Source organism: Pan troglodytes, chromosome 6 (assembly GCF_028858775.2).
Source record: "Pan troglodytes isolate AG18354 chromosome 6, NHGRI_mPanTro3-v2.0_pri, whole genome shotgun sequence".
In the NCBI taxonomy this organism is placed as follows: Eukaryota; Metazoa; Chordata; class Mammalia; order Primates; family Hominidae; genus Pan; species Pan troglodytes.
In genome coordinates this window covers 60,953,679-60,968,125 of record NC_072404.2, presented here as the reverse complement: position 1 = coordinate 60,968,125, position 14,447 = coordinate 60,953,679, and the positions used below count along the sequence as shown (strand labels likewise).

At 49.5% G+C, this 14,447-nt stretch overlaps 1 protein-coding gene and 1 long non-coding RNA gene across 3 annotated transcripts in view; one reads left to right on the top strand and one right to left on the bottom strand.

Annotated features, from left to right (window-relative positions):
• The window catches only part of EGFR (epidermal growth factor receptor), a 192,977-nt gene that overhangs the window by 20,877 nt on the left and 157,653 nt on the right, over positions 1 to 14,447 (bottom strand). For both annotated transcript variants that reach the window (XM_519102.9, XM_054687551.2), the window contains exon 20: positions 8,912 to 9,097. In XM_519102.9, the coding sequence (XP_519102.3) occupies positions 8,912 to 9,097 (186 nt within the window). The remainder of the gene's footprint in view (positions 1 to 8,911; positions 9,098 to 14,447) is intronic.
• Positions 1,422 to 8,695, top strand: LOC104007224 (uncharacterized). Its single transcript, XR_681347.5, has 2 exons — positions 1,422 to 1,514; positions 7,913 to 8,695. It is a non-coding gene; the product is annotated as an uncharacterized LOC104007224 (long non-coding RNA).

Genomic DNA, 14,447 nt, shown 5'->3' with positions numbered 1-14,447 from the left:
CGTTTGTGAGGCCTTTAATGTTTTTCTCTTTTGGAAAAGAGACGCTTGCCTGACACCCACGTCTCATGACTACATGGACTGTCCCCTCACCCTGCACTGCCGAGAGCGCTCCTACGGGTTTCCGATGCTGCTGGACGTTAGTGCTTCCCTGCCTACTTAAGAGGAAATGAGCAGGTTCTTCTCCGGACAACACTTCCAAATTAGGAAGTATTATGTCAGGATGGTGGGTGGAAAGGGAGAGGAGAGGGGGGGCAGAAGCCGAGGAAGCGCTTTCCAAAAGAGGACTGGCCCAGACTCCCTGCTACTCTGGCAGCCTGGGTCTCCTTCAGAGGCAAGCTCCCTGCCCCCGCTGTCTGCCTCGTCTGACTCCTGGGATGCTGACTTGCTCTCTGCCTGGTACCCTGTCTCTTACAGAGCAAGACCTCTGTTTATTAAATATCATGAACTCCTGCCCATTCGAAAGGGAGAGTTAGGCTCAGCCTCTTGCTGGTTCAACTGAGTGTCTACCTTCTTGGCTGTGTGAACTCCCAGGCTATCTCCTCTTCTCTCTTCTCTGTCCCTTAATTTCTCACCCTCACCCTTGCTTTCTCCTTTCTTTCTACCCTGTTCGTTCTTCACATTTGTACCTTTTGTTCGTTCTTCACATTTGTTGAAGGCGTCCTCTGTGGTAGCTGTTGAGCAGGAGTGGCACAGGCCTACGGTAAAGAGCCACACACAAGTCCCCATGCAGAGGACCAGGAACCTCTCCCTTTCTCCCTCTCTATTTAAAATGCGTGGTTTCTACATATTCATTAAGCCCACAAGGAGGCCCTCAGAGCACATTCCCAGCTTCGTTTCACCACCATTGCTAACTTTCATTCTGCCTCTTTAAATGCTTAGCGGAGATTTTGGTATACTGGGCACATTTTAAAAACGGCCTGTTGAAGAATGAACAACTGAATGAATGAATGAATGATTGGTGATAGCAGCTGACAGTGCTGAGCACTGGCGATGTGCCAGCCCTTTCACACACGTCCGTGCAGACACCTTTTCCATCCCAGTCCCCACACGACCACCTCGTTAGATGACCTGGGGTCCAGAGGCTGAAGCATGTGGCTGCACAGACCAAATACCCTGAGACCCCAAGACCACTACTGGGACCATGGCTTTAATTCCCCTGCTGGGAAATGCACCTGCTAAGCCAGAGGCTGCTTGGGGTTTTATATATATGCATATGTGTGTGTATATATATATGTATATGTGTATATATATACACACACACACACACACACATTATGTGTGAGAGCATGAGACAGCGTGAGCACGCACCTTGGTCCCGTGCCTCTGGGGAAGTCCGCGTCACTCTGTCAATCTAACAAATCCAGCTGACCTCTGGCCCAGCCCTTCCCCGCTCATCACACCAGGGCTTTAAAGGACCTGAGCCATTTCCACACAGTGTCTGTTTCCTCAGAACACCGGTCTTCACCAAAGGCGTGGGAAAGGGCAGAGAGCACAGGACATATTCTGGAATTCAGGTAATCAGTTGGAGGGTTTTAAGTCAGAGACAGCTTTGGGACAAGGAGAGAATCCCATGTGAACTTAGAGGAGACTTGACGCATGGGTCTCCGTCCCACTGCCGGCACATTTGAAAGGACAACTCTGTGCCTGGCGCAGTTATGCTTTAACTGGTCCCCAAAGATAAGAGCTGCGATACAGCCTGTGAGCTCCCAGGGTCCGAGCAGAGGTCGCAGGAAGAAATATCAACAAAGCCTCAGCGGGGCCTCTCAGGAAACTCAGTTCCTGCTTCTTCTCCGAGACCCTCACTTTAATTGAAATTAAAATATTTATTTTTGTTAATTACTACAGGAAAACTGGAATGAATTTTGAAATACAGCACTGAGGTTAAAAGGGGATTTGAAAAGCCAGCCTGGAACTTCCACTTACAAAAAAGAAGGCTCTGCTCCACATGGCTGTCGGGGCTTATTCTGGCAGGGTACCCCAGAGCGAGGGGCGGGGGCTGTGTTTGACCTTGAAGGGCTGGGTGTTCCCAGGGGCTGCCGCACCCCACGAGTCTTGGGAGGAGTTCAGAGTGAGAGGCGGGAACTGGATTGTTTGTGTTCTATTTTGTAAATCTCCTGTGGAAGAGCTCATGGAGCAGTGACTTAGGCAGGAAGTGGAGGAGGGGAGGACGAGAAGGCCGCGTGGTTCTGGTGGAGTGGAGGGCTTTCCTATCAACACTATTTTGTTGTTGCTGTTGTTCAGAAGTATTTATTTAAAGCAAGATCAGAAAGAGCCTTAAGGTTCATCATCTTCAAAATAACCCACCTCTACCAGAACCATGCTGAGACCAAGACCACCATCACCCTTCCCCTGGGGGCTGGGGCTCACCCCTCACCTCCACTTTGGGCTGGTCCTGAGGCAGGCAAGGTCAGACACTCCTGGCCACAGCTAGGGAGAAGGTGAGGGGCCCCGCAGGGCTTTCTCAGGCCTCATCTTCCAGGATCCCCCTGTACAAATGATGGTGTTCTCCCCTCAACCTTTTAGCCCTTGGGGTGCAGGTGGGGAGGGCAGCCCCACCCCAGAGACCCACCTGCAGCTGGTAGAGGTAAGGGATGGGGTTCAGGGGGGCTCTGAAACTACAGATCTGATGAAGTTTTTAAGCAGAGTGGTCACCAGGAGAAGCCTCCGCTCCTGTCTCTGGACTCCAGATCTCAGAGCATCTGTGGCCTTGAGCTCCCTAAAAAATGGAAGAGTCTGTGCCTCAGGCCAGCTTGCCACCTTCCCAGGCAGGCATAGAGTAAGTGCTAGACCTCGGAAGAGGCAGGAAAGTGTCAGAATGTCCTATTCCTAGACAGAAGTGGTGCAGCACGGGCACCCTGCTGCGCAGGGAGGGAGGGCTGCTGGGACCCCTGTCCTGAGAGTCATGCTCTGAGCCGGGGCATCCATGCAGGCTGAGAGGCTGCACCATGCAACCAGGCCACCTGGATCAAATCCTGAGGTCTTGGCAAGTGATGTAAACACCACATGCCTTTGTTTCCCCATATGTAGAATGGATTAATCAGAGGGTGGAATGAGTTTATGTAGAGACAGCACTTACTTAGATAGCACCCATGGAGAGTCCCGGGTAGGTGCTCATGATTGTCACCATTTCCTCCAAATGCCAAATCTATTCTCTCTTCTTCATTCCTTTTGCAGCGACCTTGAATTTGGCCACCATCTTGCCTTTGTGATGAGGCTCCATGTGCTTGGCCCTGAGGGGTCCACCCCTCCTCCCCAGTGTCCCTTATCTGGTGGCTTCCTCCCTGTCCTCAGCATCTCCCAGTCAGAGTCACTTCCCCACCCTCAAGTGCCTTCACGCCCTGTCCGCAGCCAACTCTCACCCACAGAGGCCTCCTGGACAGGGAAAGGACCTGTCACGCTGTTTGGTCTGCAGGACTCACGGCTCTGGAGGGTGAGGGGCCATCTGGCTTGTTCACTGCTATCTTTCCAGAGCCAGGGGGCTTGGCTGACAGACCCATTCCATTCAAACTTGGAGCTCACCCTCCCTGCGCCTTGCATGGTGGCCTCACTACAGCTGCGCCTCCTGCTCTGACCTGCTTCCCTTCCTGCTCTGTATTTGTTGGCAAACTTGGGGAGATAAGAAATTTTGTCTTACTTCTATATGTATTTCATGTGATGCTTAACACTAGCAGGTAAATGCTTAAGAAATAACTAGTCAAAATGTCTAAAGATGATGAATGTGCTTCAACAGCACTGTGGGCTTTGTCTTTTTAGTGATATACTAAAGTGATCATTAGGTTAAGTTTAGCTGCGACCCTTTGTGGAATACGCAAGAACAAATAAAAAAAATAACTCACATAACTGAAATCTCTGGTCCTTGGACCTAGGAATCCACAAAGCTGTGTGATGTGAACGTGCTGGGTAAGTCATCCTCTCTGGCCCAGTGCAGATGGGATCAGGAGGTGCAGGGCTGAGTCACCACCCTGGGGCCACAGTTAGTCAGCAGGGGTAGGCTCTGCCGAGTCCTCATCTGAGGATGGGAAAGCCATGAGGGGAGGGAGCAGACCTGGATGACGAAGGCCGGAGCCCTCCGGGACCTGCCTTGCAGTTGCATTGGAAGCAATGTAGAGCAAGCCAGGGTCTCTTCTCCATGACAGCCTATCTCCACCAACACACTGTGGCCCTTCCTCAGTGCTCCACCCAGTGTCACTTTCACTCTCTCACAGTCCTGCTTGTGTGCTATGACACGCACACAGCACGATCTGTCAGCGTGGTTTTCGTGACCTGGCACCTAGGAATAGGCCTGAGTGGCCTGGAATGTGCTGGCACCACCAGCTTGGAGTCTCCTTCCCTGTCTCCCGGTGTGGACGGGATAGCCCGGCCCACTCAGCTCATCTTCCTCTCCCTCCCATTAGCAGCTCACAGGCACTGGGGCTTCTTGTCAGTAGCAGAGCCGTGAAAGCACCTAGGGCTTTTTAAAATGGACTTGGACCAAATTAAGTAGCCCACGTACTTGAAAAAAGGAGCCTTTGAAGTTTTCTTTGATGTTCATCTGTATTAAATTTTACCTCATAGATGGAACTAAGTATAGTTTGGTGCTTATACAGTTGTGGTCAGAGAGTGCCATGTGTAAGCCAGTTTCATTCTGAGAGCCCTGCCCCGCCGCTACCGTGCATTGTTCACCAGGCCTGGCCTCAGGACTGTAAACTGATATTGTTTGCTGTACTACAGAACCACATCAGTGTCTGCCTGAACACTCAATTCTGTGAGACTGTAATCTGCATTAGGTGATGAGAAAGCTCTGTTGTCCAAATAGTTTGGAAGAATGTGAGATGAGTTGCAGTCTGAATGGCAGGACTCTGCAGTCCTGGGCATGGGAGGCTCCACGGGGAGAGGGTGGCGCAGGAGCAGGGCTTTCCAAACGGCACGGATGACGGGATCTTTGGATGACTGTGCCGTGTGATTTATTCTGGGATTTACTAGCTGGCTTGTAAATCCCAGGAAGAGTAGATAGGCTTTCTTAAGTCTAACTTACTCCCAGTGCATGAAAGCCACTGTGAGCTCCTGTGTGGGGAATTTAGGAGGCACCTGCTCTTTCTGGCTAGTAAGCAAGTGGTGTCTCCGCAAGCTCCTGAGATGGTTTTGCATATGGAGAACAAACTCCATTTTCCTTGTAGATGGCAAGGGATGTCTCTCTCATGGTCTACTGGTCTCATATGGATTCCTCCCAGGACACCTCTGTTTTTTTTCTTTTTCCTTTTGTCTAGTTGATATAATTTTATGTAATCTCTTTGGCAGTTTAGTCAGGACAATGAAACTTGCATAACAGTGGCCAGCTCTCCCATCAACATTTAGAAGAAAACTTCCCTAGATAGTTTGTGCCTTTGTGAATCAACACAGGACATTTATAAGCCAATAAATCCCATTTTGAGGATGCCAGGAGTTTAGTTTCTGGTCAGCCACTAAGTGTTTCTGGGTAGTTTTACTTCAAATGTTTAAAAAGAAAATTTTTTAATACTCAGATACATTGTAAGTAACCCAAGAGCAAATTTCTATCGTCACAATTTGGGGAATCACTGTTTTCATTTCCCTCCAGGGACAGCTGTTCCATCATTGCAACTATTCAAATACAGAGGAATGAGGTTTCTCTTGTGAACTAAAAAGCAAATCTAACAGAGACAAAGCGTTAACTGCCCGTAATGTAAAAGGACTTCAAATCAAAATAAAGCTAATCAAAGTACAACAAACACAAGAATGGCTTTAAATAACAGGTTGAAATTGTAGGTAACATTATGCAGAAAACTGTCATGGAAAACTTTCAGGCCCTGGAAACTTAAACTCAGGCTTTCAGTAACTTCTGCTTAAATGGGACCCGCACTAAGTTTATTCTCTGTAATGGACACTATTATATTCGTTTGTAGAAGGCTAATTTTTGGGGTCAAATAAACCTCCACTTATCTAGGTCAGGCCAACTGGAATGTGAGCATGAGAAGGAGCGCTGGAGAGCAGGTCATGAGCAGCAGAGATCAGGAGCAATGGCGGGCATGTGATGGTCATGCTGCGCCAGGGAATGAGGGTTGGCACAGATGTAGATTAGGAAGATGTTTCTGGGTATATTTTAGTGGATGCTCCAACCTAGGTCAGCCAAAGGGGATCAAAGGAGGAAAAGAACACTCAGTGGGGATCAGCCATGTGCTGGGCCTGTGGTGGGCGATGCGAAGGGGCTCACTGCCCTCCCTACCTCCTAGAAAGACAAGGGGCAGAACACACTCCACAGTCGGGAGACCAGGCGCAGAGAGGCCAGCAATGTGCCCATGTTCACACGGCGAATGCGCCAGAATCCAGATCTGAATCCACAGTCCACTGGAGTCCTGAGCTCATCCTATATTGGGGGAAACCTGCCAAGACTACGTGCCCCTTAAGGAAAACGGTCACATACACATTTCACACGGATGGCCCGACCACCTCTCCACCATGTGAGGAGTCACCTTTGTGGAGCTGGGGGTTACTGGGAGATGATTAAGAACAGCTGTGGACTGTTGGCCCCCTCTGATGAACGGAGGAAGGGCAGCTCCCACATGCAGGGCCGGGTTTGGGGAATAGCCAGGGCTCACCTCCCGGTTGGGACAGGTAGGCACAAACTCAAGTAAGCCATAAACCAACCAGATATTCTGGGGCAATATGTGCTAAGAAGAAACTAAAACCAGGTGATAGAGACTGCCTGGGCAAGGAGGGCAGTGCTCTCCATTCCCTGCTTCAGATAACCAGGAGGAGAGCTGGGGAAGCAGGTCTGGGTTCCAGGTCAGGGCATGAGTGGATGTAGCTCCACACCCAGCAACATCTGCCCCAGGCTGACCACCCCCTCCCCAAGACAGTGGGTTGCACAGTGTCTCCACATTTCACGTCTACCCAAAACTGCAGAATGTGACCTTATTTGGAAATGGGGTTTTGCAAATCTAATTAGTTAAAAGTCTTGAAATGAAATCATCCTGGATTTAGGGTGGGTCCTAAATGCAATGACTGGGATCTTTTTTAATATATATATTTATGGAGTGCAATGTTTGTTTTGACATTTATACACATAGCGGAGTGATCAACTCAAACTAATTAATGTATCTACCACTTCACATATCTGTCATTTTTTTTTTTGTGCTAAGAAGATTTACAACAGACTCTCTTAGCAATTTTCAAACACAATGACTGGTATCTTTATTAAGAGAAAGGAGAGGGCCTGCGGTTGCAGAGACACAGGAAAAGGCCATGTGAAGACGGAGGTTGACATGGGGAGGTGCAGCCACAGCCCAGGGATGCTGGGGCCACCAGAAGCCAGAGAGGCAGGAAGGATCCTCCTCAGAACCATTGTGGGAGCATGGCCTTCTAGACACCTGGCCTCCAGAGCCAGGAGGGAATAAAGCTGTGCTATGTTGAGCTACCAAGTTGGTGATGATTTGTTGTGGCAGTCTTGGGAAACAAATGCAGCCACACACAGAAATAACAAGCACCTCCCAATAAAAAGAGGCCCTGGCATCCGAGGCACACAAGACCCTCTCCCGGGACCACTGTCTAACAACAGTGATAGGAGTGTTCTACTCTGTGGCCCGGGTTATGACCATGAGAATGGCAAAAATATTCAGTGATTTTTGTGCTCAGAGAAGCATGAGCGCTCCCCACTTCCTGGGGTGCTGGGGGCCGCCTGTGGCTGCAGCTGAGAAATCAATGCCCAATGATGCTGGAGTAAAAGGGGCTGTGCAGGGTGTGCTGCTATCTGGTTATCCTGGGAGGTGGTCCCTGCTTCTACAATGCGTCCCAGGAGCTCTGCCATGGGAAGGAGCTGACCCAAGCACCACGGCTCCCAGCAAGAGCCTGCCTGGTGGTGTCAAGGGCAGATGCTGGCATAAGAGCGCTCCAGATGTTTTTGTTTGTCTTCTTGTAGGTCACCTTTTACATCTGCCTGGAGTTGGGTGAGCGCCTCACGAATGACTCGGCAGGACTGACTGCCACTGCTAACCAGGGGGATGCAAGCAATGAGGAGGACCTGCCCAGGCCGGGTGGGTGTCTGCTCCCTCCCTCTGGTCCCTGGCACATCTCTGGACCCCCTGCCCTGCTGTCGGAGAGAGATGACTGGCAACGGCGTATTGTCAGAGACAGGGCCTGCCTGCAAATCCTTTAAAGTCAATGGGATGAAATGTATACCCATTGTTAGAAAAAAATAGGACTTAGCAAGTTGAGTGCAAATAACTGATGCAAGACTGGGATGGAGATGGGAGGGGTTTGGGGCAAAAGCAGAAGTCTTTCTGGGTCCGCACCAGCTGTGAAATACCTGGCTTGTTGTTCTGTGCCTGTCTCCAGCACCCAGGCAGGGCTACCTGACCACTTTGCTCTCTCAGCCCTGCCCTGGCTCTGGAGCGAGCCTGTGAAAAGGGGGACACTTAGCCAAGGCCCCAGCCACATAGCAGCAGCAGCTGCGCCCTCTGTCAGCTCCTTGCACCTCCTCACTGGGCCTTCTGCAAGGCACCTGCTCCACTCCACCACTATCACCTGGGTCCTCCTGGCCTTGGCCTGGCTTGCTTACCTTGTTATCAAGTCCTGACTGGGGGAAGCAATATTCCTTCTCCACTACAAATCACCACAGTATTCACAAAGAATTCCAGAGAAATAAGAACAGAGACATCAGACCATACTGAGCACTCAATAAAGAGAAAATTCTTCAAAGGTAGCTGATTGATGAGAGTTTCCACATGCAGGTGGGACAGGCACTGGTTTGTGCACAAGAAGATCAACTTGATTGAATCCAAAATAAAGGAATGTGTGTGTGCTGCATGCACGCACACACATATCCCCATGGCAAACTCTTGCTATCCCAGGAGCGCAGACCGCATGTGAGGATCCTGGCTCCTTATCTCCCCTCCCCATATCTCCCCTCCCTGATTACCTTTGCGATCTGCACACACCAGTTGAGCAGGTACTGGGAGCCAATATTGTCTTTGTGTTCCCGGACATAGTCCAGGAGGCAGCCGAAGGGCATGAGCTGCGTGATGAGCTGCACGGTGGAGGTGAGGCAGATGCCCAGCAGGCGGCACACGTGGGGGTTGTCCACGCTGGCCATCACGTAGGCTTCCTGGAGGGAGGGAGAGGCACGTCAGTGTGGCTTCCCATGGTGGCCAGAAGGAGGGGCACATGGACCCCTTCCAGGTGAAGACGCATGAATGCGATCTTGAGTTTCAAAATACGTACTCATGGAGGAAAAGCTGTGCCTGCAAAAGACCTAGCACAGGGACGTTTACGCAGGGCTGTGAAGTGACAGATGCAGTGGGAGGGGGCCCCTCCTGGGTGCATCTGGGGATTCCCCATGACAGAGAGGCCCAGGCAACAGTGGCCATGAGGAGCACATTGGAGAAAGGAGGAATCGGAGTCACCTGATCTCTGAGTTTGGGAACTGATAGTATCTTTGTTATGAAGACCTCCGCCTCAAGGTTAAGGATGCTGTGTTTTAAAATATCATGAGGGCCTGTAGGAATCTGTGTGGGGTCCGGAACACCCTGGGTAATGACTGACCCTGCACATCAGGAACGCTGGCTGTGGGTGCTGCAGAGGACAAGCGATGGAGAAGGCATCCGGGGAGCACCGAGCCAGCAGGGAGAAAGGCCTCCCTTCCCCACAGGCCAGGCTTGGCCCTGACTGTGCTCTGGGAAATGGGTGGGCATTCGGGCTGGGGACCCTGCCCACAGCACCTCTGCAAAGAGTAGCTGGATAAGCTCTTTCAATAGACCAGTCCCAGGTTTTGAAATGGACAGAGCATTCAATCTACAGTGACTAAAGGCTGCCTGGCTGCCCGGGACCCATTTCTAGAGAAGTGGTCTCTCTGTGCTGCGCCTCCAGGCTCCCTATGGGAAATCCATGCTGCACTGAGTCAGGCATCTGCTGCCCTGCTAATTCCGGCTGGCTGCCAAGGCAGGGGCCTTCCTTTGACAGAGCCATAAATACAGACTTTATTTTAACCCTTCTGCTATTCTTGGGCTGAGGAAGCTAAATTTATTTGCAATCAGGCACACAATGGGGCCCTCTTTTCTGTCTGACTGAGAATGAGGGAATCCCCAATTTCCACCCATAAATTCTCTTTCTCTTTAAAATACAAACGGTGGTGACCTTTTATTCAGATATGGAAAAGAACACACAGACTGTAGCAGAATGCATCCAGAGCTGCTTTTCACATCTCAGCAATGCCTGTGTTTTGAGTGTGGACTTGGGCAAGTTAGTTTCTCTGCAGAAGTGAACACACTGAGCCAGGCTCTGAGATAGGGCGCTGCTCCAGGGTGCCTGGGCAGGTCAGGAGCAACAGGCCAGTAGGAGGCAGGGTGGAGATAGGAGACAGGAGACAAAGGCAAGGTGGGGCGAGGGGATACAGACAGTGGACCCTCAGTATCTGGGGAATTGGTCCAGGACCTCCCTCAAATATCAAAATGTGAGGATGCTCAAGCCCCTGATATAAAATGGCACAGCATTTGTGTGTAACCTACAGACATCCTCCCATCTACTTTACAGCATCTCCTGATTACCTATAGTACCTAATACAATGTAAATGCTATGTGAATAATTGTTATGCTGTATTGTTTAGGGAACAATGACAAGAAAAAAAGTCCGTACATGTTCAGTACCGATGCAATTTTTTTCCCCAATGTTTTTCATTGTGGTTGATTGAATCCATGGATATGAAACTGCAGACATGGAGGGCAAACTGTAAATATTTACTAAAATACAAATATGCTCACACACTTTCCTTGCCCTAAACCCTGCCCTGGCCTTCCCTGTTCCTGGGAAGCCCCGAGGCTGACTGCCCTCCTCCCTCCAGCCTCTGGTCCTCCTGCCCACCTTCTCCCCAGGAGAGCTTCCCTCCGCCCTTACCCACGGGAGAACCTCTGTCCCCAGAACGCTTCCACCTCCTCCTTCCTTAGCAGACTCTTTCTCAGAGGAGCCTTCCTCGACTCTTCAATCTAAATGAAACTCTCCTGGTATCTTGCAGTTTTTCCTTCAGAAAGCAGCCTCAGCATTGCCTGGGAACATTTTAGAGCCACACATTCTTGGGTCCCGCCCCCAGGCCAAGAGGGTGAAATGCAGGAGACAGGCCTAGCCTTCCATATGAACAAACCCTCTGGATTCTGAAGCTTGATGAAGCTGAAGAGCCACTGCTTTGAGGCATTCATCATAATCTGTACTTAAATATTTGTGTGATTTTAAAAATGCCCTCCCCACCAAGTTTTTGAGGAAAGAACGGCTTGGTCAGCTCCTAGCACACGCTTAGGGTCTAGCTGGCGCTCTGCAGTGTCGGATCGCCTGGCACACACTTGCTCTTACGTTGACTCAAGTCTCTGCCCCGTATCTGTTGGCAAGTACGTGGCAAGTGCTCTGAGGGCCTGGACCTTTGCTTCTTCAACATTCCAGCAGGGACTAGGGCAGATCTAGGCACACACCTACTTCAAAACTGTGAGGGTTGAACTGTACTGAAGTCATGAAGGTCAAAGACTCAAAGCAAGTCAAAGTCCAGGCCACTTGCATTCAAGACAAACAAACAAAAACTATAGCTTTAAATATTTCCTGCAGAGTGTTTAGGCTCTCTATTTTCAAGGAGAGTGTGTGTTATTTTCCTTTTATATTCTAAAGATAATGTCACAATTTTAAAGAAGAGAGGAGATATTTAATATCTGTGGACTCAGTAGATATTGAAAATATCCCTTTAACTTGGATAAGTGCTTGTTTATAAAAAGTCAGAACTGGACAGGGCCAGGAAGCGTATTTTGTCTGAGGTCACTGTAGTCAGAGGGTAAGCTGAGGCTGACGAGGTGAACCGCCCACCTGAGGCCACCCTGAGCAGGGTCAGGTCAGGCCCACAACCAGGTCTCCTGACCCTGGCTCCCTCCATGGCCCGCTGCTCACCCCAATGGGTCGGAGGCGCCCCAGGTCCTCTGTGTGAAGGCAGCCTGTGGGGCCTGTTGGGTGCTCCAGTTAACAGACTTTAGACATGGGAGACACACACAGTACACCTAGAAATCTGTTTTGCGTTCCCTTCCATTGCCTACCCTAAATTTAAACTGGAAAGCCTATGAAAATTTAATAGGCCATGGGATTGCCAGAAAGCACAAATCACATCTCTCCCCCCGAGTCTGGGAAGCTGTACAACCATAACACCAAAGAAACCCTCTGGCTCTTCCTATTTTCTCAAGATCTGGTTGAGACTTGAAAACATATTGTATTCATTTGAGAGGGAAGAAAAATCTGCAAACCAGAGCAGTTTGAGCAGCCCATCTGCTGCAGGGCCTCACGGGGCTGACCTGGGGCTGGGAATGGGGAGCAGAGCGGGGGGCGTGGGTGTCAGCCACACAGAGCCTGGAGCCCCGCCAGGCCCCATCCTACTAACATCTGATAGACCCACTGGGCCATCACTTCCTTCCCACCCAGCAGGCACAATGGGAACGCTGTTCAGTCGTGTGTCCCGTTCGGTGTACGCAGAAGCTAAAGCGAGCTTTGTTCTCGGCTGTTTGTCTTGGAAGTAGTAAACGTGCACCGTGACCTACAGCAAGCATGCTTGGTATTCCACAACAATCTCCGTGGAGCCCCAGTGCCCGCAGGCTGGCAGGCAGAGCGCACAGTTGGAGCCCCCATGGCTCCTAGCCCAGTCCCACCGCAGGAGTGTCCCTGAGGCTTTGTGACCTTGAAAGCCTGTTATTTTGTCCTAACTGCTGACATGACTTTTGGTTCCTTCCTTCTGGCTTGTCTCTCTCATCTGTGAATGGCTCTACCGTATGAATTGGGATTCCACTAGCTCTTGAACTCCTTAAGGAGAGGTGTACGTCCAGCCTTATGAATGAAGGGCAGGTGTCCCCTGCATTTTAAGAACTTTACTCATTCACTAAGCCACTGCTAGCAACATGGAACTGGGGTTGCAGTGTGTGTGCCGGCCGTGGGGGCCTGGTGTCTGCAGGGGAACGTGAGTATGCAGTCATTGCTGCCGTGCATGCGTGCATGTGAGTCTTTCTAAGAGCACACATGGCCCCATGAGCTGTCCTGCCACAGGATTAAGGTGCTATTTAACTCCCTGTTGAAATTGGCCTGGGCACTGCTGGCTTTTGCTTTCTTTACCAGAAAGTGCCTCTCCAGCTTCCCCCTCTCCACCCCAGTGTGGTGCCCTGCCTGCCAGGATTGCTGGTGAGGCCTGGGCAGCCTGAGCTGCAGGACAAACCACAAACCACAGGCTTCAGGGAACACTCCAGGCTTGTTGCCCTCTGACTGCAGCAGACATGACATCCACCATTGGAGAGGAGAGGGGACATGGCCGCAGTGAAGAAACATGGGGCAAGGAAATAAAATGATGGAGGGGGAAGAGGGGATGAGGAGACAGGACGAGCAGGAGGCCAAACTGAGCTTTCTTTTATTTCTTTTATTTATTTAATATATTTAGGGATATATATATATTTAGAGAGAGAGATATATATATTTAGAGAGAGATATATATTTAGAGATATATATCTCTAAATATATATAAAATATATATAAATCTCTAAATATATATCTCTCTAATTATATATCTCTCTAAATATATATCATATATATTTATATATCTACATAACTATATACAGAGTATATATAGATATCTATATTCAGATATATATAGGTATCTATATTGATATTTATATCTAATTATGTTTTTGAGCAGGGTCTTGCTTTGTCACCCAGGCTCGAGTGCAGTGGCGAGATTTCAGCTCACTGCAGCCTAGATCTCCGGGACTCAAGCCATCTTCCCATCTCCTGAGTGGCTGGGACTACAGGCATGAGACACCACACCCAGCTAATTTTTTATTTTTTGTAGAGACTGGGTCTCAGTATGTTGCCCAGGCTGGTCTCAAACTCCTAAGCTCAAGGGATCCTCCTGCCTCAGCCTCCCAAAGTGCTGGGATTACAGGCAAAAGCCACCATGCCAGGCCCATGGACGCTTCAGATGTTGGGTGCACTTAACTTTTAAGCCTTGACCTTATCTATCTTCTACCCCATTTCCAACTCCACAGAAGCATATTTCCTCCAATTAAAGGGTCCTGGGGGCACTTTTCAGTGAACACTGCTTCCTTCCCAAAGCACAACTATTGTCTTAGAATACATCCAAACCCTCCTCACACTGCGTTTATAAATACCACTGAATTTCACATTTCAACATGATTTTGTATAATTTATTAGAATGTGTTGAATGAATAAAAAATGAATTAAGGAAGCAAATTGTGCATTAAGATTTTCCTACACAGCACAGGTGAGGGGCCAGAGATTGTAACTGAAAGGCTTCACAGATTGCCCGTCTTCCTGTATTTCTTGTGGTTATGTTAATAGACTTAACATTTTGTTACTAGGACTTGACTCAATTTGTAAACCGTTAAAATGAAAGCTAATTTTTCTTGATAAGTATATCATCAATTTTACAGATTTTT